This window comes from Nothobranchius furzeri, chromosome 14, assembly GCF_043380555.1.
Source record: "Nothobranchius furzeri strain GRZ-AD chromosome 14, NfurGRZ-RIMD1, whole genome shotgun sequence".
Taxonomy (NCBI): domain Eukaryota; kingdom Metazoa; phylum Chordata; class Actinopteri; order Cyprinodontiformes; family Nothobranchiidae; genus Nothobranchius; species Nothobranchius furzeri.
Genome location: NC_091754.1, coordinates 25661608 through 25687313, shown reverse-complemented (window position 1 = coordinate 25687313; position 25706 = coordinate 25661608). Strand labels below are relative to the sequence as shown.

The 25706-nt window shown below is 41.2% G+C and overlaps 2 protein-coding genes across 4 annotated transcripts; both read left to right on the top strand.

Annotated features, from left to right (window-relative positions):
• Positions 1 to 490: 490 nt before the first annotated feature.
• On the top strand, positions 491 to 6967 carry LOC107389818 (V-set and immunoglobulin domain-containing protein 1). Its single transcript, XM_015966190.3, has 7 exons — positions 491 to 659; positions 911 to 1077; positions 3379 to 3592; positions 3799 to 3963; positions 4046 to 4162; positions 5222 to 5348; positions 5430 to 6967. The coding sequence occupies exons 1-7, from the start codon at positions 608 to 610 to the stop codon at positions 6340 to 6342; spliced, it is 1755 nt and encodes a 584-aa protein (XP_015821676.2). The 5' UTR covers positions 491 to 607; the 3' UTR covers positions 6343 to 6967.
• A 4382-nt stretch (positions 6968 to 11349) lies between these two features.
• LOC107389819 (immunoglobulin-like domain containing receptor 2) lies at positions 11350 to 24861 on the top strand. Of its 3 annotated transcripts, XM_015966191.3 has the most exons (10): positions 11350 to 11502; positions 13757 to 14086; positions 14212 to 14331; positions 16994 to 17050; positions 20607 to 20753; positions 20850 to 21011; positions 21310 to 21423; positions 22621 to 22816; positions 22896 to 23559; positions 24598 to 24861. In XM_015966191.3, the coding sequence occupies exons 1-10, from the start codon at positions 11445 to 11447 to the stop codon at positions 24631 to 24633; spliced, it is 1884 nt and encodes a 627-aa protein (XP_015821677.1). In that variant the 5' UTR covers positions 11350 to 11444; the 3' UTR covers positions 24634 to 24861. The 3 variants fall into 3 exon arrangements, with proteins under 3 accessions (XP_015821677.1, XP_015821678.1, XP_015821679.1); XM_015966192.3 differs by lacking the exon at positions 16994 to 17050; XM_015966193.3 differs by lacking the exon at positions 21310 to 21423.
• Positions 24862 to 25706: the final 845 nt, after the last annotated feature.

Genomic DNA, 25706 nt, shown 5'->3' with positions numbered 1-25706 from the left:
CATCAAACAGTAAAAAAAAAAAAAAAAAAAAAAAACATTTAAATGATGTATAGCAAAATTAGCTCGGCCGCTGTCTTGTACCGGACACTGGTCAGAACTGGTATCATCCGGTCCAACCGCCCACGAACGTCGAAGTGCGCATGCGCAAACCATAAAGGTCACGAACGCGAACATTCTCCAGGCTCCTTGATGACGCTGATGTTAGCTTTTGGATTGTAAATAAGTTGCCTGAAGTTATTTTATGCTATGTCATTAAAAAAGCGATTCCACAGCATTTTTGCAATCAGGACCATCTTTGATCAGCAGCACTAGTTGTTCATATCCAGTAGCTACCTGTAAAACATGGGACTATGGTGTTAAAATATGATACATATATATAACAAAAGGATAAACTGTGGATAATTCAGGCCACACACACACATAAATAAAAGTAGACCTGTCATTGGACCTGTAGTGACACGTGACTCAGATTGTTAACTTATTACCTGGAATGAAATTTTCCACACCTGGAAGTTCACCTGAAGGTTAGACGGGCTCCCGCTCCTCCATAGAGCCAATCTGTCTCACTTTTTAAACATTTTATTTTTCACCTTATTGATAAACAAAAATGATATCAAGAAGACAGCTGAGTTGGCAGAAGTTGAGTGTTTTCTTCACAGGTAGGCTTTACGCTTATATGTTTTCCATTTATGAAAAGTGTTTGCCACACCTTGAAGGTGCGATCACTGCTGTTAACCATTAATTCAGCTTCCTGCTACTAGAAGTAAAATAACCATTTACTGAAGGGACATCTGGAAGTTACAATGTTGGATTGATTAGAAATATTTTCACCTGAATATTATTTAAATAGCCAGAATCATTTAAAACAAAATTTATTCTTTGTTATTGTACATTTGTTTTTGTAATCTAGTGCTTCCTTGCTGCTGGAGTTTGCAAGTGTCTATTCAAAACAAGGAATACAAAGTCACCAAGGGGGGAGAAGTGGCATTGGTCTGTTCTTTTATCCCTGCTGCTCCTGTTGAGAGCAACTTTATCCTCACATGGGATGCTCACCCAGATGTTACTGGAGATCCACTGGTGAGATATGAAAACAGCTGCAAGCACAAGTAAAAGATGATTAATTTTTATTTGTTACAGTGTAACTGAAACAGACATGTGTTCAGTTCATTCATCAATGTGATCATGAAGCGTTTGTGACCTTTGTCCTGTAGATTATTTATATGGAAGTGAGTCAGATCTGCTTTGTGTACACAAGGTTACTGCTGTTCAGGTGAACCAGAGGAAGAAGTCTTAATCTTTAACTTCTGCTTTCTATTTTGTAATTACTGCCCACTTTTGACTGGCATGTTTGTTTGTTTGTTTGTTTTGTTTTAGCGGAATATTTCACCAACCACTCGATTTATTTAAAATTTCAGAAAATCTTCACACGATGAATATAGCAATATCTAGCACTGATTAGCATTTGGAGTCAGTTCAATTTGAGATGGCTGCTGTGGCTACTAGGCTTATACCCTGTGAATAATGGCAGAATACATGACAGACAAAGTATGTCTCTTGCAGAGGCAGCTAACAGCGGTGCTTTGTCATAATGTAGTCTCCAGTCCAAATGGGCTCCTTTAATTCCCTTGTGTTACTTATTACTTTCATTTGAAGTTTATGTGATTATTAAGGTCACCAAGAAAAAAATTGGATCATTATTGAGTAATTTTCAAGACTTTTTCACATGAAATGCTAGCTGTCATCATTCACTTACAATGTTTATGCTAAGCTAAAGCAAACAGACTTCCAGATTAGGAGCATGACTGGGCTGGTTACAAAATGCTTTTTCCCACTCTGGGGAACATGGCAACAAACTAAAATTCATTTAGGGGTGAAATATCCATTTAAAAGCAGGTTAACTGAAAAAAAGTTGTTTTTTTTTACTTTTTATTTGTGAAAAATCATTAGTCACTCTGAGTCTCACATGCAGGCAGAACGTAAAAGTCTTCAAACCAAGGGGCAAACGTTGCCTGCCAAAAGTGAAGCCAACCAAAAGTGAGAAAAATTGCAGTGTTTCCCTCCCATCCACTAGGGTCAGAATTCAGAAAGGAGAAAATTTCCTTTGCCCCAAGTTAAAAATGCCAACTTCACAGCAGAAATGAACATGTTTACAGCCTGTTTTAAAAAAAATTTAGGTTTAATATGTCATCACGACAACTCTGAGGGGAGCTGATTTTTTTTTGTAACTTGTTCGTTTAGATCTAATCTTCCAGGGTTACAGGGCAGCAGTCAAAGCACAGAAGCCAAAACATATCTTTTCCCAGCCACTTGGGCCAGCTTTTCTGGGGGAAATCCCAAGGTGTTTCCAAGCCAGTTGAGAAATAGCCTCTGGCATATCTTTGCTTTGTGCCTTGGAAAAAATGATCCCATTTTGGTGGGTGGGAGCTTGGCAATCAATTGCGGCGTCAAAACCTTTTAAAATGGTTTATTATAACTCTTAAAACAAATACTGACAGAATACAAATTGACTTTTTTTTTTCTTTTTTTGCATTTGTAGTGTGTATTGAGGCAGTAGAAAGTTAGTTAACAAAGCTCGCATGGTTCTGGGTGGCCCAATGGATTTAGTTGCGGAGATGTGTGAAAGGATTGTGGTGAAGATTACCTCTATCTTAAAAATAAAAAAAAACCTTCCACCCACTGTTACGCTCATGGTTACACTGTGGAGACCATGGACAGCTCCTTCAGAGGCAGACTGAGACATTCCAGATGTAAAACTGAATGCTGCCGTAGGTCATTCACCCCCTCTGCAGTAAGAGTGTATAACTTCTCCGTTTAACTGGTACTGGCATTGTGCAGGTACACAATAACATCAGTGCAATACTCAGTATGTGTTGCTTGTGCAATACTGGATTGACAATGTAAGTCTGTGTCCTTTACAATATGCTGCATAGTTCTGGAACCCAAGTTTTTCAGTTTTATTTGTGGTTTTTCGATGGTTGAAGGTTACAATAATAGCTTACTGCCTATGTGTATATATATATGTACCTTTGTTATTAATTTTCCTTAAATTATTCTCTTCAGTGTTTGTACTGCTGTAACAAGTCATTGTCTCCACTGTGGGATCAATCAAATCTATTCAATTCTAAATCAATGTGGCAGCACTAAAGGTTTTAATTTAATCAGTGACTGTTGCACTATTAGTGACACAAGAACAAACATTTCCTGTAAAACACAGGTTCTGTGTTGATTAGGAACCATAAGGAGAAAGAGTCCAGAAATACAGTCCACACAGTCCACTAAACCTCTATCTTTACACCATTTGTTATGTCAGAATACTCTGAGTGTTTTGTTATGAACATTAAAATGCTCACTGTGAATTTTTTTTGTTTACTTATCCAGAAACCTGTGGCCACCTACATCCTGAACAATCCAGTTAGAATTTCACCCTCTTATGAAGGCAGAGCCTCTGTGGAGGTTGACATTCCTAAGGGAAAGAGCACGCTCCACTTAACAAAGGTGACAATGCAGGACAATCGTCATTACCAGTGCAACATCAGAATACTCGAGGATGATGAAGGAACAACAGCTGCGTCCACCTTCCTTTTGGTTCTGGGTGAGAGATTACACAAGGACAAGGTTCAGACATACATCAGTAACAGAACCTGACCATGGCAACCAAGAGTTCTTGAGCTGTTTGTAAGGAAACAGATTTTTATATGGAAGAGAACATGACTGCCATACAGTGTATTAATAATTATATGAAAAATATGCAGTGTTCATGTTGCCTTAGTGAAGTCAGTCCATTTCTTTCTCTACTAGAACCTCCTTCTCAACCAGTCTGCACCCTTCAGGGATCAGCAGAATATTTCCACAACATCACACTCACCTGTAAGTCCCAGGAGGGCTCCCCTCAACCGGTCTATCAGTGGGCAACCTACAGTGTGGAAAACATTCCCAGAGAATTTCCGCCAAAGACAACTCAAAGTATGCATTTTACCAAATGAGTGTTGATACATGACACATGCATTTTACAGGTTTCCGACTCATTTTTGTGATTATGTTGCAGATAATGGAGTTTTGTCACTCTTCAATATTTCAAGAGACTCATCTGGGTTTTTCATTTGCCTTTCATCAAATGAAATTGGTTCTGCCAGCTGCAACTTTACCCTAGCTGTGATGCCAAGTGAGTCTTCCAACACAACACATTCCAGCTAACTGTGAACTCTATATGTGAGTTCATTTAAGTTCATAATGTGTGATTCTTCTCATAACTTGATCTGCATTGGTACTGGTGAACATCCAGGGAAAAGACATTGAGGTATTGGACTCCTGTAAGTACCTGGGTGTTCACCTGAACACTGGCGTGACACTACAAGGGATTTTCTATTCTATTCTATTCTATTCTATTCTATTCTATTCTATTCTATTCAGTTCTATCCACAGAATTGTTTCTTTACCAGGTGGTTTACCCCTAATCCACAGTGGAGGCATCAACGGCGTGGAACATTTCTGCTTCAAATAGAATCCATTACAGTCTATGGGTTGATCAAAACCAGCTGTGGTGTGCATTTCAGGCATGTCCCAGAAGTGAGTTGCCACACTGTACCATGTAAGATAGGATTGAGTTCTATTTTTTCCGCAAGCTGTTTCTGGGACGTGTCAATATCCGAAATTAACATAGGGCTAGACAGAAAGTCATATCAGTGTAAAACGTCTGGTAATTTTCTAAATAAAATACTATGGCAGAGATGTAATTTATTATCTATGTACATTACAACAATACATATGACCTAATGGTTTATTTACTCCCAGCATCTTTCGAGAAGTGCAACAGTGTGTTTTTAATGGCTTTAATCCTGGCAGTGGAGAGGCATAGCATGTGACATCAAACAGTGATGCCAAACATGATCTGCTTCCTCTTTTTGGTTTTATGGAAGATGGAATAAAACAACTGTGACCTTTGAAGTCTAGAAGGATTTTGTGATCTTGTGCATCCATCATGGAAGTCGGCAGTGAAGCTGTGCCGCATCTGAGACACTCCTCCATTGTGGATTGGCCCTCTCACGAAGCACACAAGTAAACTGATGCCTCCAGTGTGGATTCGGGTTCACACTTTGTGATATATATAGTTTCTTGCTGTGTTCGGTTCCATTAGGCGTTTGTCAGATGAAAATAAGATACAAACATTGCCTGATCAATAATCAAAGTCTTGTTCTAAGTTTTTTGCACTTTCTGCCCCCAGGCAGTATGAAACTTGGGTCTACTGCAGGCATAATTGGAGGAGTCGTTGCAGGTATAGTGGTTCTGGGGATTATCATTTTCTGCGGCTGCTGCAGGAAGAAGGGAAAAAGCAAAGAAAATGCTGAAGAGTATGTAATGTATATTCAAGGTCTTTTATGCAAGTTAGCTGACACTGTATTATTATACTTAATTCCCATTTTGTGTTTTAGTTCTCCTAAGGATATGGTGTTTTATGACAAAGATGGTCTGGAGTCTGGAGAGCCGTACTTGGATGATAGGTCAAAGATTGAGAAAAATCTGGTTGAGCAGTTTGAAGACAAATATGTTGCTCATCAAAGCCAAGATAGCATACTGATACAAAAGGATGAGGATGATCAAAATAGTTACATTAGTAGTAAAAAGATACATGATGAGAAGGGCAGTGATCTTGGTTCTCATCAGTATCAGGAAGAGCAACAGAAACACTGCCACAGAAGTCAAGATCGCCGTGATGATCACGGTGACCATTATGGAAGTCGAGATTGCCTGGAAGATCGCCGGGATTACTATGGAAGTCGAGATCGCCTTGAAGGCCATCGGGATCACTATGGAAGTCGAGATCGCCTTGAAGACCGCCGTGATCACTATGGAAGTCGAGATTGCCTTGACAACCGCCGGGATCACTATGGAAGTCGAGACCGCCTTGAAGACAGCCGGGATCACTATGGAAGTCGAGATCGCCTTGAAGACCGCCGTGATCACTATGGAAGTCGAGATTGCCTTGACAACCGCCGGGATCACTATGGAAGTCGAGACCGCCTTGAAGACAGCCGGGATCACTATGGAAGTCGAGACCGCCTTGATGACCGCCATGATCACTATGGAAGTCGAGACCGCCTTGAAGACAGCCGTGATCACTATGGAAGTCGAGATTGCCTTGACAACCGCCGGGATCACTATGGAAGTCGAGACCGCCTTGAAGACAGCCGGGATCACTATGGAAGTCGAGACCGCCTTGATGACCGCCATGATCACTATGGAAGTAGAGATCGCCTTGATGACCGCCACCACTACGGAAGTCGTGATCATCTTGACAACCGTCATGATCGCTATGGAAGTCAAGATCATCTAGAATCTAGATGATTGATGAAACCATCTTAGGGTCAACACAAGAATTACCAATGTTCAGTTTGACTTACTGAATGGTTTATTAGAAGCTGAAAAATCTTTCAACATTTGCTACATGCAGTTAAGTTTAAAGTCTTGAAAAAAAATTAGGATGGATGGATGGATGGATGGATGGATGGATGGATGGACGGACGGACGGACGGATGGATGGATTGATTGATTGATTCCAGTGTGTTAAAAACTTGATTTGTAAACTAATAATTACAGGTAAATTTGTGTTGCAGCTCTTTGTGTTCATTGCCATTCTGCTATGAAATGTACTGCATTATAATTGACCATTTTAAATATTTTAGGCGTTTTTTGTGTTCATGGTTTTGCATTAAATGTCCTATTTGGGGTGTAAATAAAGAACTTTTATATTGATGCAGCCTGAGGAAGTTGAGGAAGTTTGCAGCCGCAAACAAAACGTAGCGGGAAAACAGGTAACAAAACTGTTCTGTGTTTTAAAAAAAACTACAGCATAGCTTGTCCAGTGTTAGCTGTTGGTTCCTTGTGTGTGTGTGCTGTGTTTTTATTGGGCTGTTCCTTGTGCTCGTGTAATCATCCTGCTTATCCATTAAAGGATTTATTTACTACTTTACCTGGTTGCCTTCTGGATTCTCTGCATTTGGGTCCTACAACCTCCTCTCCATTTTCATGACAATTTATGTTTATGTATTTAGCAGACTTTTTTGTCCAAAGCGACTTACAAGTGATAATCGGCATATTGCCCTTGAGGCTAACAACAGCAATAACAACAACTTGACATCAGTCGAGTAGGGAACAAGGAGTGGACAGTAGAGAGCGGGGACGGGTGCACTCTCTATAAGAAAATAATTAAGTTCTAAGAGAAAATGTAACAACATTTTTAGTTACTCTTTGAATTTAGAGTGTATATAATTTATTTATTTTTTATAACAGTACATTGAAAGTGACACAGAAAACAAAAACAAATAATAGAAACTAATAATTAAAAAGACACACAAAAGTAAAACTAGACTAGGATCTTGACTGTTATGTGTCGAAGCAAAATAATTTGGCTTTGCATATGTTCACATCTATATGGGATGGCTTGCCAAGCCAAGGCAAGTATTTGTAATAAATAATGCTACATGAGACAATCGTCCCTGCATCTGGGGCCAGTGGGGCTGGGCCCCACTAGATGGCGCTGTGGACCACTATGATCCTTTAAAGCAGGGGTGTCAAACTCAAACTCACAGGGGGCCGAAATGAAACTCTGGGATGGAGTCGAGGGCCAAACTTAATATTTTTTGAAAAAGTGACGGCAAATTTGCACATTTTCTTTATCAACATATATACAATTAAACCTTTAAACCTGCCGGTGTCTGCAATCTTTAAATTTGGAAACAAACATATTTCTGCATTAACACTGAATGTGGAATAACCAAATGACATACGAGCAAGTCAGTTTTAGATAAAAGGCATCAGCGGTATTCATTACTTGTGGTATAATCAGCATTTTTAAAATCTATTCAGGATTTATGTTTTCTTGTTTATTCCTTTTTCTTATTTTTATTCTCTTTTTTTCTCCTGTAATAAGTGTCATCGCTGCGGTGACATCTAGCTTTCCCCACTGAGGAACAATAAAGGGTTTTTCTATTCTATTCATCTATCTGCAGCCTTTCCACTTCCTGTTTACTGTAGGTTAAATCTTTTCTCACGGGCCAACAACAAAATAAAAATATCATTTTATCTTAAATGAAAATGCAACATCTCACCTGTTAACTTTCATGTTTTGGAGCAGAAAAAGAGCATAAAACCAACATATATAAAGCTCAGTTTGCTCCACTGGTTTACTGTGATGCTCACATGTTCCAGCCAGATACCTGAATCATGGGGTTGATTTGAGCTGAGGAGGAGACTCCTGTTGTTTTGTTCATCTTCATCATAATAATGACAACATTAGATGACAACAGGTGCTCACATAGGTTTGTGCTGCTGAACATGTCTGAGCAGCTTGACCACGTTGTTGTGTGTCGGGGAGGAAACACAACGACAGCTGCCACAGAGTCATGCTGACTTGAGCGTGTTGCTGCTCGCTGGAGTTATATCAGCTCTGTCTGGCCGTTAGTTGGAAAACTTCCTCTTTCAGTCGTGAACACATTACTGAGCGGCTAGAATCTCCGTTTCTGGGCTTCAACGTCAGAAAACAGCTGAGTGAACTCGGCGCTGAGTGAGAGGAGTGTAGTCTGTCCGAGACAGCGGAGCTGCACACACCTAGCCTGGCAAGCCAGACTAAATAAATGTATTATTTAGTCTGGCCACGCTCCATTGACGGGTCTCGGTTGTGGGGCGGGTTCTACCGTTGTCTTTCAAATGATCTCCGCATTCCACTGGACAATGAATGTGACATACTCTTGTTTCACTCTGTTGCATCATCCCACCCACCAGGCATATAGAGTGCCCTGATTGGCCCACAAAGCGGATAAAGCTCTGTGATTTGTTCACTAAGCAGATAGAGCACTATGATTGGCCCACCATTATGGACCAATCACAGCTCTTTATGTGTTTGAAACCCCTCTAGAGAGCTGTGACTGGCTAGCCAGAGTCCTGGTAGGAGCTGCTGAGGTTCCAATAGAGCTCCGGACCCCACATGACTCTCAGTTTGTGGATGCCATTTTGGCATGCAAAAAAGGTAAACAAACACGGATGTAACCATGAACATGAACGGGATCCGCTTGGATTTTACTTCGTCGGAGTTTACTTCACACTTTAAAACAGAAGAAATCGTTTTATATAGTCAGAAATTAAATAGACTAAACATCTCCGACCCTTACCGTGCCCCTGGGATACTTTTTAAAAACGCCAGAAGCTGTCAGAGCGGACTTCTTACCGGCACAACTGGACCTGGCCGGGGGAACCCCTTGGGATTCCCCCGGCCGGAGGAGCTGGGGCGAAGGTCTGGGTCTCTCGACTCTACTGCCCGCTCCGACGCCAGAAGCTGTCGGAGCGGGCTTCTTACCGGCACAACACCGGACCTGACCGGGGAACCCCTTGGGATTTACCCGGAGGTGCTGGCTCCGGCGGCTGGGGAGAGGGAAGTCATGCTACTGCCCACGCAACCCGACTCCGGATACGCGGATGAAAATGGATGGATGGACGGACAAATAACAGATTTACACGTAAGTAGTCTCGGTGTGTGATCTGACAATTGATCAACCATTGCTTAAAAATTAAATACAGCTTAGCCGGTTAATTGCTGTGATCATAAAACACGGAAACGGCAGCACGCAGAACTCACGAGGCAACGTTTTACGTGATGTTTACTTGCTGCTATGAGTAATAAGACAGAAAAAGCCACGCCAAAATAAGTTTAGGAAGCCCACTAAGAATCATAATAAAAGCATTTAAAATAAATACCATACACAGTTGAGGAAACGTTGGTTTAAGTACCTGATATGAAGTGGTCGCTGCATAAGTGAAAACCTTTACTCTCGGGATCCCACAGTTTCATTTTCGCCCGGTCACTAGCGCGTTTTATTACAATGATCCAACGTTTGCGGCACTCCGGATCTTGGGGAATCCTGTAGATGGCTCATTCCTTATGTCGTCCGCATCTGTTCTGCATCCTGGGGCACAACAGGAATCTACCATATTTCCCGTTTGATTGAGTTTTCTGACAATAACAAATAGTCCAGCTGCCGACTTCTGCATGCCAATATGGCGCCGTTTCGATTTGAACTGTTGCATGCCGGGAAAAGTGACGTCAACTCCCGGAGCTCTATGGAGCATGCCTAGACCAAACTTTGCAAAGCGAGAATGTGGTCTAGTTCACTAGGCTAGCACACACCGGCAGCAGGCGCTGGAAAAAACACAAAGGAGGGGGCGCGTTGGCTCTGCGCTGACGCCGCAAAGCTTCATGGGAATTGTAGTCTTTGCGGTAAAATTGGCCAGCGGGCCAGTTTTAATATATTTTTGATATTTATCTCGCGGGCCACATAAAAATGCTCCGCGGGTCGCATCTGGCCCGCGGGCCTTGAGTCTGACATATGTGCTTTAAAGGATGCAGAAGAATCATGTTTTAAAATATACAGTCATTCTGATTGTGCTTTAACATTTGTTTATATATAATTTTTAAAAATATTTCAATAACATAATATAAAATTTAATAATATTTATATTTTGAAATATTTTTGCTTCTAGAAATAGTTGGCAGAACTTTTGGATTTGGTTGTGGCTAAACATAAATAATAGTTCAACTCAAATTATCAAAATAAAACAAAAATCCTGCTGTTAGGAAATTGGAAAAATAAATATTATCAATAAAGAAAGAGTTTATATTAAATCTATATTTGTGTATTATGTCTGGCAGACAAATGTGGGTGTAGATCTATTTGTTGTAAAACCCTACTGACTGTCTGACACCGTGTTTTTCAATGACTTTATATCCAACCTACTAGTTTTGCCAACATTTTTAGGAAACTACATTACAGACACCTTTAAGAAATGTGACAGTAATGGTCTTGGCCTGTTATGAAGTGCAGCATTGCACAGGGGGATAACTTTTGCTATTTTCATTTTTTGTTTTCTGCAAAATGACCAGTTGTGAAAAACAGATTACATGAGCATGTTAGTGGTTGCACAACGACACACTGACTTTAACAGTGACATATCCACCATGGATTATTTGCTCTATATTTCAGCAAATGTAGTCTAACTCTCATTTACCTCTTTCGCAAACAGAAACTGGGTTCATTTTATTTGAATCCTCAGAAATCAGAGAATACAGAAACACAAGCGCACACGGTTCACTGCCATCTGTTTGGTTCGAAAACTGTTTGAATGGTTGCAAACATTAATCTGATTAATAAATAATTTCTTTACACTAGTTACTATTTGAACATATCCCAAAATAAAAACACACGAAGTTTAATTTATGTTTCCAGAATTGTTGTTTTTCCTGGTAAAAAGAGGCAATACTGCCCCCTGGAACCAGAGCGGTAGATCCGCCCCTGCAAGACTCACCTCCCCGGTGAAGTGGTTCCGTCCCGTTAGTCTGACTCCGGTTTGCTCACAGCGGACTACATGAAGAACATGCGGATTAAACACATTTTAAGATGAAATTAGACAATAAAATGAACTTTTACCGCCTGGTGATTCTCTTGGCAGCGTCGGGTGAGTAAAAATACTTACCGAAAACCGTTAACATGTCTTCTCGATAGCTACGGCGCAACAGGTTGATCCTGCTGGCCTCTGAGAGGTTTGTTGTTATATCATCACAAAGTCGAATGAGACGAACTGCCTTTTGCTCTGCACCTGATTAAAATATATTTTTAGGGTTTATTGTGTTTTCACAATGCATCAACGTGGCAATTATGTTCTGTTTATTTGTTTATTTGCATATTTAATAACAACTGAGTTAAGCAGCTTTTTTAAGGGTGGGGGTGTTAAGCAAACATTGCATGTATCAGCTTCTCAATTATAATGAATTTATGTGTATTTATAATAATAATAATAAACAGCATGCTTTTTTAGTTTGGGATATGACTCAAACACGTAAAGCTTTTTAAATGCACACAGGTAAGACAACTGTTATAATTTTACACATTTTCCATGTTACATTTAAAGGAAATGACCAGCTACTTGATTCCTACACAAATATTCTGTTGAATCCGTGTCCAAGTGATTTCTGCACCTGATCCATTTCCTGCAAGCTTTGTGGAACCAGAGAGAAGTCCTTTATATCAGAATGAAGACTAAATTCAGTCCTATCAGTGGCCTTAGTCAATGCGGAGGAATGCACAGCAGGAGTAAAGACAGGAAGTGTGAAGGCGTTGGAGAGGAAAAGGCTGATGGTTTTCAGGAAGCAACAGAGTTATGACCTGGAATACCTCAGACTGATTCAGTTGGCTGATTTAATCCTGAAATGAGGCCTCCAGTGAATGCAGGTGGTGAACCTGCTCATTAACCCACAGTCACAGTAAACAATATTTAGAAGGTGTGTTTGGGACACAAGCCTTCTCACACCTCAGGTTGATGGCTGATGGAGCTAACGGTTTGGTTTAAATCTCTGGTGGTTAATTGGTCTATTCACATCCAGCTGGATGAGGCTGGACACTCCCATTGGCTGTGCCCCCCCCCCCCCCTTCCCAGCTTCTCAAGAGGGACAGGAGGAGGAGGGGAGACTTAACAATGGTCTGCTCCATAAAAAAGAAACAAAGGGAGACCACATCGCTAGTAAGAATCCAGAAACCCCGGCAGTGTAATCTTGTTTAGCTGATTCTGATATAAAAATGTGGGGTTGAAATTTATTGTATAAGATCAGTTTGACTTAGAATTAGATACACAAAATAAAACTGGTGTGGGGAATTAACATCATCATTGAGGAATTAGAATAAATGTTTGTTTTACGATAAGTTTGTTGACCGCTGCTTCTCTGACTGGCCCTAAGCAGAGTCTGGCTGCATGGAGGTTTAAGCTTTTGTGTTGATTTCCTGTCAGGGGGGACTGTTTAGAGCAAGTTCCTGCCCCACCTAGAGCTAATATGACTCTGGATCTCCTCCCTGTATGATGATAACTCCCCCACTTCTCCTCCCGAGCCTCCCCAGCCCCCCCACAGACACAGGAATTTAACCTCCTGACCCCTGCACCGACCAGCACAGGAGCCCCCACACACCTAATCTCTGCCTCAGCTTTGAAATGATGCAAATCACAGTTTCTCATGGTGAATCATCAACACGGATGAAGACAATCCACAGCTGTTTCTAAAAATTTTTCAGTGGATTGTGTCTTAAGCCGTTGGCAGATTCAGCCTTGTGATCTTTTCTCAATGCCACTGAGGGTAGACACAATACTACGATAGCACAGTAAATAACAGCATGATAGCGTTCATCGTCATATTTCAGCCTCTAGCTTAAAAAGCATCCATTTATTGTGAAAAGTTCACCATTCAAAGCTGCATGAGGCTGGATCTGTTTCCTGTTTAAATCTGGGTGCATCGTCTGGTTTCCTTTTCTCATTCGAGCATGTTTTGCAACATGTACTACAGAATGACACTAATGATGGAAGAATTACCTAAAATGATTTGGGTTGTGTTGCTGTGAAGCTAATTTTAAAAATGTATCCCCCACTTTGGAATTCTACATTTTTCTAAACAGGAAAATGCAAATTTCTTCCTTATCACATACATAAAACAAGGACAATTGTTACAACATAAAAAAAGTAATTAAAAATGATTAAATATTTGATCTCCTACAGGTCAGTTAGATTATGTTGCTCTGTGCAAGTTATGTTTTTTTATTAGATCAAAAATCTGTATGAAGGAGTCATCAAATCAAAGGTCTTTAATAAGCAATAATTTCTTGTTGTAAACTCTTTCTAAACATTTTCTTTTTCTCTGCATGCATGCGTGTGTGTGTGTGTGTCTTAGTGTGTGTGTGTGATGGCGTGCATGTTGCTGTGCAGGAGAAGCAGCAGATCAGGATGCTCTTCCAGTCTGTGGCCCTCCACTGTCATTACCAAACAGCCTCCAAACAAACTCCGATGGTGCATTGGTGGTACAAGTCCTACTGTCGAGACCGATCAAAAGACTCCTTTAGCCTGCCGGAGAGTCTGGGCATTAAGACCACCGATCAGGCAGCCACAGCCCACCTGGACTGTTCCGACAGCAGCCGCACAGTTCGGCTTGTTGCCTCGACTCAAGGAGCCTCCCTGACTCTGGGAGCTCACTACAAAGGCAGAGACATTTCCATCGTAAACAGTTAAGTCTCCGTTTTTATAAAACACCACACAAAACTCATACCTCTGACTAAACCCAACATTACTCCAATCATTACCTTCACAAAACACAAGGTTTCCTTAAAAAATCCTGTCTTTTCTCTCCAGAAGCTGACCTTCGTATTGGGGAGCTGCAATGGGGCGACAGTGGAGTCTACTTCTGTAAAGTCACCATCGCTGACGATCTGGAGGGAAGGAACGAGGACCACATAGAGTTACTGGTGCTTGGTATGTCTTTGTTCTTGCTTTTCTCCAGTCCCTTTTTTTTATTTGTTCATATTTTAAACATTTGAAGAAAGGCTCATCCCATCTGTTGCTTGTAAACGTTTTAGAGAGCTGCATTCCCTCATGTCTGTATAGTAGCTTCCATGGAAACGGCCAAAATGGCGTTTGGCTCTTTACATTGCCCTTATCCTCCATGAGAGACTCTATTGTTCAGGTAGCTGTGTACTTTAGAGGGATGATGTGCATTTGAACAGGGAAATCTGCAGCAGTCTGAAGTCGGGATGTCCCGATCAGGTTATTTTTTGCCTTCGAGTCCGAGTCATTTGATTTTGAGAATCTGCCGATACCGAGTCCTGATCCGATACTTTTAATACATAACAAAAAGAAGAAGCAGTTCCAGAATGTACCTTATTTTTTATTTAATTACCTTTTTTTTTTTTAACAACAGATCACTTCTGTGTGGCAGCTTGAACAATCAAGTAATAAATAACATAAATTCGTCACTTTTGGACTTTATTGCAAATATTAAAAAGTCTAATATAAAAACAGATAGCACTTCAACTTAAAATACCTGGCAGGGGTCTATTTTGCCTCGGCCCCAGAATGCTTAGATACGTCCCTGGGCATGGGACGGAGTTTTGAAGATGATCTGAATTGTATCAACTATATAAATACTACATGCTGGTAAGTTATTGCTTTATACAGGTACAAACGTGTAGTGGGATCAATCTACCTACATTTTATTTTTTTAAGAACTTTGTTTTGTTTTCTTGGTTTTTATTTTCCCATCTTCCTGTCCTCTCTGTCTCTGATCTTCCTGCATCTCCCAGTCCTCAAGAAAAACTCCTGCCTGCTTCCTTCTTTTTCACCTCACAAGTAACTTTTTAACTAGGAGATCAAATTGATCTAATGACCGCAAAAAAAGCGGAGTGTGCGCTGCACTGCCCATCAACATAGAAATGGCGCTGCGCCCGTGACGAGTGCTGCAGCGCGAGCGCGTCCACAGGTCATGCTCAAATACAGACAGAACTTACCAGAGAGAAAATGAGCGGACACGAATGACTGTTTGTTAATTATATATTTTTGGTGACGCCACTTAGAGACATAGAAAATGTTACTGTGGCCGTGTGCAGAACGCAGCTGGAGTTCATGACTGATCAGCGGTCTGCCTGCCGCTCTCTGCATCTCTGCTCAAAAGAATCCCCGCTACTGTGAGTCCATGTAAATAATATAATATAGGTAGAAACTGGATCTCTTTTGTGCTCCTTCTGGGTGTGTAAGTTAAGGGCATCAGGGGAGCCTGACAACCATTAAGGAGAACCAAGTTGCTCTCCTGTAATTTGAACCCAGTATCCTACTCCGGATCGGGGCTTGGATCGGGAAGTAAAGCCCGATTCCCGATCAGTCTGAAACCACGTGATCGGGGCCGATTTCCGATCATGTGATCAGATCGGGACATCCCTAGTCTGAAGAACTGCATGAGTTCCATCTCTGGTTGGACAGCAGAACACTGTGTGTGTGTGTGTGTGTGTGTGTGTGTGTGTGTGTGTGTGTGTGTGTGTGTGTGTGTGTGTGTGTGTGTGTGTGTGTGTGTGTGTGTGCTTTCAGGACATTCAGTTGATAGATCTGTTAATAGGACTAAGGTAATGAAATATAAAATTTCCATAACACTCACTAATTCCTGCAGCTAGTCTTGTGCTGAGCTGAGCCAGAGACGGCATTTTTTGTCTTTTTTGTTTAAACCTCTCTGTGGTTCACTTGGTGACCTTATACGCAAACTCCTCAGCTCTCAGGTTACTCTTCGATACAGAAGGTATGTGTCTGAGTGTGCAAGTCCAAGGTAGCAGGATTACCTTTTTTTTTTGTTCACCTGAATAACAGCTTACTCAGCACACAATGTTGTGCTGTTAAGTTTCTGGTTACAGTCAGACGGATCAGTCGCTGGTCTTTAATCACAGTCCTTAAAGATCTCATAATAAGCACATGAAACACCACAAACACCTGCGGTAGTTGCTCAGACTGCATATGCAACAGTTTTCCGAGTACCAGCATTTATTTTGACCTCCTTGTTTTTAACATAAAGCACAAAAGACACATTGTTTCACTATACAACACTACTTAGTTTGGCCCTTTTGTGATGAACTGCCGTACTAAATTCCTGTCCTAGAAATGCTGTGGCCCAGTTTCCCTAACCTCCCATTTCTCCTCTCCTGTCTGTTTTTGACAATTAGCTGCATGTGTGCATGTATAATATAGAGCAGCATGCATATTCATCCATGTGTAACACCAGCAGAAACATCACTCTGCTGCTAAAATGAGACAACTTCTACTGCTTTTAAAAACACACACTTATAGATGTGTTGTATTTTATCGATAATTATCTTCGAAGACACTTTTAGGGAACTTTGCAATCGTGCCCCCAGCCGACGCATTTAGCATGAAAAATTGTTTAAGAGAAAAGAAAATGTGAGTCATAGATAGATGAGGCTGACTGATGCACATGTGAGGGTATTCTTCTAAAGCTTTATGATGCATTTCAGCTGCAGGTTGATTAATAGTGCATGACCAATCATCATCAACTCTTCTACCAGATTTGCTTGACCTTTTGGCTTCTGCTTCCTGCCCCCTCTGTCATCCTTCACCTGTGCTCTCCCTTTCTCTGCAGGCAGGACAGGTGAGCAGAACGATCTTCTACCTGAGTTTGATCTGCAGATTATGCCAGGTACGGCCAATCAGCTGCATCTTCTCCTCACCGCTCTGCTTTTTCCAGCTTTTCTAATTCCCCCTTTTTTAATTTCTCACTGATCAATTAAAAGTCAAGATTTTAGAATAAACATTATGTTAACAAATCGAACTCTTCATACTGATCATGATTTAAATGATAAGGTATGCTACAGCTTAGAGCAGTGGTTCCCAAACTTATTTAGGCGCCTTCTGTGTCCCGACCATGTTGACGCAACCCCCAGCCCCACATCAGGGCATGGTTTTATATATATATATATATATATATATATGTATATATATATGTATATATATATATATGTATATATATATATATGTATATATCAGACGTCACGCTAAACAGTTTCTCGACAGACAGGGTTAAAAGAATTTGATCGACCTTTTTCCCCATCACTTGCATTTTTATGTTTATGTATTATATATTTTTGAAATAGTGATTAAGAAACATTCAATACCATTACAATTTCCTTTCATTTAATTTTAAATCAATATTTAGAGTGCCCAGGTAGCACATAAACAATGCAATTTAACGGTTTTCTTAAAGCAGGAACGTTTAACCAGAGCGCTCTCCTTCCTTCTGCTCTGCGTAAAGCTGAACTGGCCACCTACTTGTGCGTAATCAAATGTCTATAGGGGAAAAGATGGAAAAGCTATAGCTAGGGCTGCTCGATTATGGCGAAAACAATAATCACGATTATGGTGACTGAAATTGAGATCTCGATTATTTAGGACGATTTTTCAATTTATGTTGATTTTATTTGTTTTTATTCAGTCATAAAACTGCTCAAGGCACAATCAGGACAAAAAGAAATAAGAAACAAGATGATCACTAAAATAACTCCTGATTCCCAGTATAAAAAGACCAATATACTTATAGCTCATAGTCTATGACCCAAGGGCTGTAGACCTTGGTTTAACTCATGTAAGTCTAACCAGTACAGACCCAAATACCAATATCTTGCAAATACTGACAGCAAGAATTATACAGTGGCATTTATAACAAATAAATTCAAATAAATTGATGTTCACAAAATGTTGCATAACATTTATTGAGTCGTGTCAAGGTGCTGTAGGAGAGTGCACTAGCACCATGTCCTCAGAGAGATTAGTTATTATTTATCAGCGTGAGGAAGTTATTTCTACCTTATTTATAAACTATTTATTTATAAGTCCATCAGTTAATGTAATAATTGTCCCAACCACAGCTGCACCCCCCACCCCCCAACCCGGTCTCAGCAATCAGTAGCAAGCTGCATGTGTGTTTAGCACGCGCACATTTAGCCGTTTTTAGTGGCTCAGGAGTCCGCAGGTGCGGTGTGTGTGTGTCACTCACTCTGGTTACTCCATCAGGGAGCTGGCTTTGAGAGAGGTTTCTTTAGCGACTGGCACATCACTACATCATTCCCTTTCCTAATGTTGTGAAGAACGGTCCGGAGCGCAGGCGGAGTGTTTAGCTAACCTGCAGGAAATGTCGACGACAGTTATCCAGAAAGTAGCTAAGAGTTACCAGAGATGTTTCTGAGGTGTTCGCTAGGTAGTAGGTACTTTTAAGATTTAAAAAGTCAAGAAGGGGGTCTGAAAAGCTGCTAGGAATAGCGTCAAAGTCGCCAAGTTGGCAACACTGTGGGAGGAGCGCTTCATTTGCAACTCAGGGCAGCGCAAGTGGGAGGAGCAAATAATCGGCCTGTTTTGTTTTCATAATCGTTCAAAACTCAGATCGTAATTGTGATTAAAATTCGATTAATTGAGCAGCCCTAGCTATAGCCATGAGGTTCACTTTTGCCTCAGACCGACTTATTGCTGTTTTATGGTGTGGCTGAATCTGCGATCCGCTGCCACGCGGACTGGAATAACAAATGCTGCAGCAACAGGAGTTGTGGTCAGGTTCTTGAGGAGTCATATGGCTGGAGCGTACTCGAATTTCATACGTCATCCCAAAATGGAAGCTAATATGACCTTGAATGAAAAACGTTGTTATACAACCTCCTAAAAGTTTTTTATCACGGAAGCGGCAGCGCTCATTTCTGCCTTCAGTCTGACGGCACAGAGCAGAGTGCACTTGTTGAATCAGTGTGTGTGTGTGTGTGCGACACAGCTCCATGAGCCGCTCCAGTCACCGCGTCTCGTTATTGGCGCTATTTAAACCAACGTTGTAAAATTACTTCTGCCCAGCCCAGATGTGCTCACTTGTGCACCCGTGAGCCGTGGTTCCGCTGGAAGGCGTCTGACCTCTGACAGACGCACTCTGAACTTCAGATCTTCAGTGCGCTGTTAATAGCCTGACACGTTTAGAATGCTGTCCCACAGTCAGTGTGCTAATAAAATAACATAATAATGCTAAAATGCTCAGATGGGAATCATTTCTTGATTTATTTTGTTACATCCACAATGTTCTGTGTGTGAGGTTTACAATGTCAGAACACCTGCATGAGATAGGGTGTTAATTACAATCTGCCAGAATGACTCACCACCTTCAGATTTCTCCAACCTCGTTAAAAATTATCAAATACGGAACATATCTTGCTATTGACAGCGTGTGCAGGTCAGAGTGCTGAAGCTCGGCACATTATTATTATGAAGCTAGGGCATGTGCGGAGGACACACACACACACATACACACACACACACACACACACAAAAGCAAAATATGCGCTGCCGCTTCCGTGATAAAAAACTTTTCAGTTGCATTTATTGGGCCCACTTACTTTTTCTTAGGCTCACCCACAAATGAGTTTCTGGCTACGCTAATGGTGACATATGACAGACTTCTCTGAGCTCCGCAGCCATTACACTTTTCACCTTGCGCACCCCCTAGCGGTAGCTCACGCACCCCCAGGGGTGCGCACACCACACTTAGGGAATCCCTGGCATAGAGAAAGATTTTTAGGGGGATTTTGTTTCTTGACACCCCCCCCCCCCCCCCCCCCCCCCCCCCGAGAAAATGTGTTGTCAGTAGAAGTTTGAGATGTGGTCACTAAGAAGTTCTTTAGAGATCAGGTATTTTAGCGTTTTGTTCCTCAGGATATCTTGGTCTGAATCTTGGAAGTTGGCATGTTAGTTTGACTGTCAAAATACATTAACAATGAAAGCAAAAATATAATAAATTGTAGAACAACCCTAATAACAGCAAAATATAAAAACTGTTTACATGTAGGGAAGTATCTGAAGCAAAATGGTAAATGTTTATTATGGACTATCTCCATGATACATTTACCCATCACTTGTAATTTTAGCATGTGTGAAAACCTGCATGATTTTTTGTTTTTTGGTGTGTACTTACTTACTTGCTTGTATTTATAGCGGCTTTGTTGCCTTTTGTTTGAGAAGAACAATGATCATCATGAAAGTACAATCAAAATAGTGATAAAAAGATTTTTATAAGCCCTGTTATGACAATTTGGGGGTTTGTCCGGGATATCAAACTTGGTCTTTTTGTTTGTTGTGTAAAAAATCGTGCTGTTCGGGTGGTGAATAGTGTTCTTTTGAATGTATCTGTTGTTTACCATATATATTTTTCTGTGCTTTTAATAAACCAGAGTGGGCATTTGTGGCTTGCGTAGCCCTGGGCAGCATCTTATTCCTGTTGTTGTGGGGAATCTGCTGGTGCCAGTGCTGTCCTCACTCTTGCTGCTGCTATGTCCGCTGCTGCTGCTGTCCCGATACCTGCTGCTGCCCACGACACTGTGAGTAACGTTAAAGATCACCTGTTTTCCTTCTTTGCATGTTTGTTTTTGCACAAACAAGCAATCTGTTCAAGGTGTTACTTTTAAATTATGCAGTGTACGAGGCAGGGAAGATGGCCAAGAGTCAACAGCCTGCTCCGATTCCTGTGTATCCATACTACATTCCTGGTGTACCTACTGTTGTCCCTCTTGCTCCATCATCGCATCTGGATGCAAAGATCTCTACAGTTACATCAACTGAAAATAACCTGGCTGGAGGTGAATTATAGTTCTTATACTCTTCCACTTGGAGGTCATGAACTTTTCCCTAAGGACTCACCAAACTAATATATACTCTGTTGGGTTTTTTGTAAACATTGTGCCCTTTTACCAGAGACACCCCTTTTCATCCTTCCCAAATGTGTCTATTGTCATGTATGTTTGTGATGTAACACATGAAGTCATTTGTGTCTCTTAAAAGCATGCGTCACACTCAGCTTTACTTTTGCAAATCCCTGCCTGTTCTTGTGTGTATATGTGTGTGTATGGATGTGTGTGTGTGTATCCATATCCACAGTGTGCAGTAGTTACCGACTGACCACGAGCTCAAATCAGGACTCCATGAAAGTTCTCTACTACATAGAGAAGGAGCTGGCTGAGTTTCCACCCAGCAAAATGCCTTCTCTCAAATGTAAGCCTACAAGCATTAGACCAGCTTGTTAGATCCGTGTGAAAGCCAGAGTGTGCATGTTTGTGTGTTTCTTCTGTGTATAATCCATCTAATCCCATTATTTAACATTCAACTGATTCTGTTTGTCAATTGGGTTCATTTGGGCAGGAAATTAGGAAAAACCCTGTGACTGATTTGGTTTCACATCCCACCTTTGAGATGTGACCAAACTGCCTGGTAATTTTGGGTGCCATTACCTGGAATATGTGCAGAGGATGAAGAAAAAATAGTTATCTGAGGGGATGGACTCTGGTCTGGATCAAACTGCTGGTGTGAAAGCACATTTAGGACAATGTCACACATCTGGTTTGTTTCCTGTGGTCCAATCAGTCCATCATTTTGTTAATTTTTAGTTTTTCCTGTGGTTCGGTTTCTTTTCACACAGCAAAACCTGAAGATGAAACACAAAGCCCCTCTCCCTTGGCTGTTCAGGAATAATTAAAATTCTCGTGTTTTTTCATGAGAGTTGATAAATCTAGCCATCTGCCCATTGTTATTCCACATGAGTTCTCAGGTTCATTTTGGGCTAGCCAGGACCTTCTTCTGCATCCCAGAATGCAAACCTGGCTACAGGAGGGCATTTGGCTCGAACTTGCAGTGTGCTGATGTTTATTGTGTCAGAGGGAATTTGGATCCCATTCACACTATAAACAAACCACTCTAGAGTTGATTTGGAGCCACATTTTTAACCATTTGGAGAATGATTTTTTCATTGCATGCTGCAATGTTCTGGTCCATTTTTATACTTTTCTTCTGCAACGTATCAGTTTTGTTTCATAACCCTTCATTTTGGGGGTTTAAATCAGTAGATTTGTCAAAATCCTCACAGTTTGATGTTAAATAAAAGCCAAAGTTGAGTTAATGTCAGCAAATTGTTAAATTGTTGCAGAATTTGAATAGTTTTGTAACACTTGTGGATTGATCAGGCTGTTTTGAGGTATTTTAAGAAACTTTGGGTTGAGATATTTTTGCAGTCATCTGTAACCAAGATGTTTGAACACTTTCAAACCTCGGGCCCCTCCCAGCAGATGCCATTCCTCTCGTTCCTCTTGTGTGCAATGCTGCAGTGCTTTACTCTGTTGATGCCAACTGTTATATTAATGTGAATTTTGCACCATGACTCTCAGATGTCATTTCAGTCTTGTGTTTGTCCACCAGCCAGCAGCATGTCAGAGCTGAGTTCACTTCACGACGGAGGAAACACAGATTTCAGGAACAACTATCAGGCAGTTCAGATGAAGGCGCTTCCACCTATCGCGGACCAAGACGACCAAGTGAGACCAGCTCCTCACACTCAGAGTCGACGTTCCAGACAAAACAGAGGCAATCAGTCAGATGATGAACTGGAACGCAGGTGATTTATTCAAACGAATGCAGGTTTAATCAGTTAACTGCTTTTGGATGGAGTAATACACAGGATGTTTCATGCCTAGGTGGAATCCTCGCTCAGAACACCTGCAGAGGAAGACGTTGGGCAGAAGAGGACGCACCGGCTCTCTGGATGAGCTGGAGGAATTTGCTCGATCCTACAGCTCTCGAGCTCGTCGACCTGAACCTCCAGACCGGACTTATAAGCACGACTACAGCCCTCCCAGAAGGTTCTACCAGGATGAAGAGGATGGATGGGGCCGCCGCAGCCCCTCCCCTTTGCAAAAGAGAAGGGACACATGGGACATTGACCGTCCATCTCGAAGGGCCTTGAGCAAAAGTTATGATGACGGCTTTCTCACTAGTGTGCTGGAGAATAAAGCGAGAGGACGAGGAGGGGACATGGGGGCTGGGAGACAGGAGGAGGACAGTGACACCCCTTCTAAAGGCAGCTCCAGAGGAAAGGGCAGTGATAGTTACTACAGCCGGTCACCAAGCAACCGTCCAGATGACGAGGACCCTCTACCTCCATACTCGGAGCTGGAGGCGGGGCGTTACCGTAGGGCTGACCCAACCTCAGACCGGTACCGTACAGCAGATCTACCCAGATCAGAAAGAACCAGGACCATTGAGCCCGGCCTGAGGCCCTTCTCCTACACTCGTCCTCACCTGGGAGCCGCTCAGACGCTACAGGGGCTCAGAGAGGAGCGAGACAGGACCCGTAACCTGGTGAGTTACTTATAGCAGAGACAAGGACTTCTTTCCTCTTCAGCTCTGCAGGAAAAGAGCCTCTACATCCTTGAATTAACTACGGGAAATGTCCAGTATTTTTCCTATTGTTAACAAAAAACTTTTCTGGACACACTAACAAGGGCTATTTTTTGTCTAAAGTGGTCAAAAACATCAGTGTAGTCTAAAGAAATGAAAAGATAGAGGTGAAGAAATGTTTTTAATGACAGAGAAAACAGAGTTGAAAGGGATAAATTCAGCCACCACTGAAATGTAAAATAACTGGAGATGTTAAACAATAATGCTATTTTTTTAAATTACTTTAAAGAGACTAAATATGTACACAAAGATTAGTAAAATGCACAAAATGAGTATTTAAACAACACAAAATTATCAAAATATGCAGCTGGACCAACACCTGACAACCAAAATAAGAAACAATAAACTCAGAGGGACAGAAGAAAAATAAATCAAAGGGACCCACCTAAATAAAGTTTGAAAGGCTACCAATGAATCAGAGGTTTATTATTATATCATAATTATATATACATATAAATATAGATTTGGGGGCTTTTGTGTCCTAAACACATCATTAAATAAATTGAAACCTTTTATTTGTTTGTGAGAAAATAAAAAAAAGCTCAACAGAAAGTTTTTGTGGTTAGTTTCGATGCCCTCAAGTGGACAGAAAAGGTAATGCAATGTTATAATGAACTTTCAGTAGAAAGTTTTTACCTGAGAATCTCAAGTGTTTGTCCCTAGGGGACATTTAGTTAGAAAAAATAAAACATAAAGTGTGATTCTGAAGATGTCTTAAAGTGTTATGTATATTTTTATGTTCTAACACTGTTTTTTTTTACTTTTTTGTTTCTCCTTTACAGTCATTTACTATAAATTCACTTCTAGAAACATAACATTTGACCCTCCTCCCTGTATTTTAACCATATAAAGTCTTACTAAACCATTGTTTCAGTCACCAGCAGCATGACCTATGTGACCCATGTCAGTCCTCTAACATCTCATGTGTTTCTCTAACAGAGCGCTGCGCTGAGCAGGGATTCACTCATAGTGTGATGAGGCGTTTGCACAGCAGTCCGTTCATTAAAACTGTCCTGCAGCTACGCAGGAGACACTAACGGTTCCACCACCAGCTGCATGAAGCCTGGCTCACCTCACTGAAACAAATAACCTCACTGGGAATTAAAGAGAATTACATGTGCACAAAGAGACCCGTGCTCTGTGGTTATTATCTTTGTGATCATGCATTAATTATACTTTTGTACTTGTGCATATTTTACAGTGTTTGACTCATTTATTGACATAAAACAGTGCCAAGATACTTATTATTATATGTTTGTTTGTTTTGGTTGCCAATATCAGAATAGTCTGGTGAAACAAGCGGCCCCCAGTTTTCTGTGACTCAGGATTACTGTGTACTTTTACATTCATTTGCTCTATTTTGTTACTGTAAGTACTGCACCTTGAATTTGTTCGTTATTGCACTGTTTAGAGACTTTTTAAATAAATAAATCTTTTTTGAACCATTTATTTTCATGACTGAATAATTGCCGACAATTCAAAGCACACGAAAGGTTCAACTAACCCTCTGCATCACTCTCACCTACAGCACCTCCTTGTGTAAAGTGCATCGAATAGTTGAACGATGCACAGTGACTCCATTTGCAGAAAAATTGTGTTGTACATCTTTGGTGCTGGTCTGTGGGTTGACTGACTGTTCTCACCATTCTTCACTTCTGTTTATCCAAGATTTTTCTTGGTCTGCCACTTTGAGCCTTAACTTGAGCTGTGCCTGTGGTCTTCCATTTCCTTAATATGTTCGTAACTGTGGAAACAGACAGCTGAAATCTCCAAGGCAGCTTTCTGTATTCTTCCTCTAAACCTAAACTGGTTTCACCTGTGTATGGAGGTCAAAGAATGTTAAAAAGAATGTCTGACAAAAAGAAAAGTTAGGTCAACATCAGTGGTCCTAATGGCAGCAATAGCTCAACAGGCTGAGCGGGTTGTCCAATAATCGGAAGGTTGCAGGTTCGATCCCGGCTCCGGACAGAGAATTCTGCTGCCTTGGGCAAGACACGTAACCCACCTTGCCTGCTGGTGGTGGTCGGAGGGACCAGTGGCGCCTGTGC

What these genes read in the sequence shown, in the direction of transcription:
- LOC107389818 (XM_015966190.3), top strand. Translation starts at nt 608, where the DNA reads ATGATATCAAGAAGACAGCTGAGTTGGCAGAAGTTGAGTGTTTTCTTC. An exon ending in ATGTTACTGGAGATCCACTG is followed by an intron (nt 1,078 to 3,378) that starts GTGAGATATGAA and finishes TTACTTATCCAG; the next exon opens with AAACCTGTGGCCACCTACAT. An exon ending in CACCTTCCTTTTGGTTCTGG is followed by an intron (nt 3,593 to 3,798) that starts GTGAGAGATTAC and finishes TTTCTCTACTAG; the next exon opens with AACCTCCTTCTCAACCAGTC.
- LOC107389819 (XM_015966191.3), top strand. Translation starts at nt 11,445, where the DNA reads ATGAAATTAGACAATAAAATGAACTTTTACCGCCTGGTGATTCTCTTG. An exon ending in AGACATTTCCATCGTAAACA is followed by an intron (nt 14,087 to 14,211) that starts GTTAAGTCTCCG and finishes TTTTCTCTCCAG; the next exon opens with AAGCTGACCTTCGTATTGGG. An exon ending in TGAAAATAACCTGGCTGGAG is followed by an intron (nt 21,012 to 21,309) that starts GTGAATTATAGT and finishes CCATATCCACAG; the next exon opens with TGTGCAGTAGTTACCGACTG.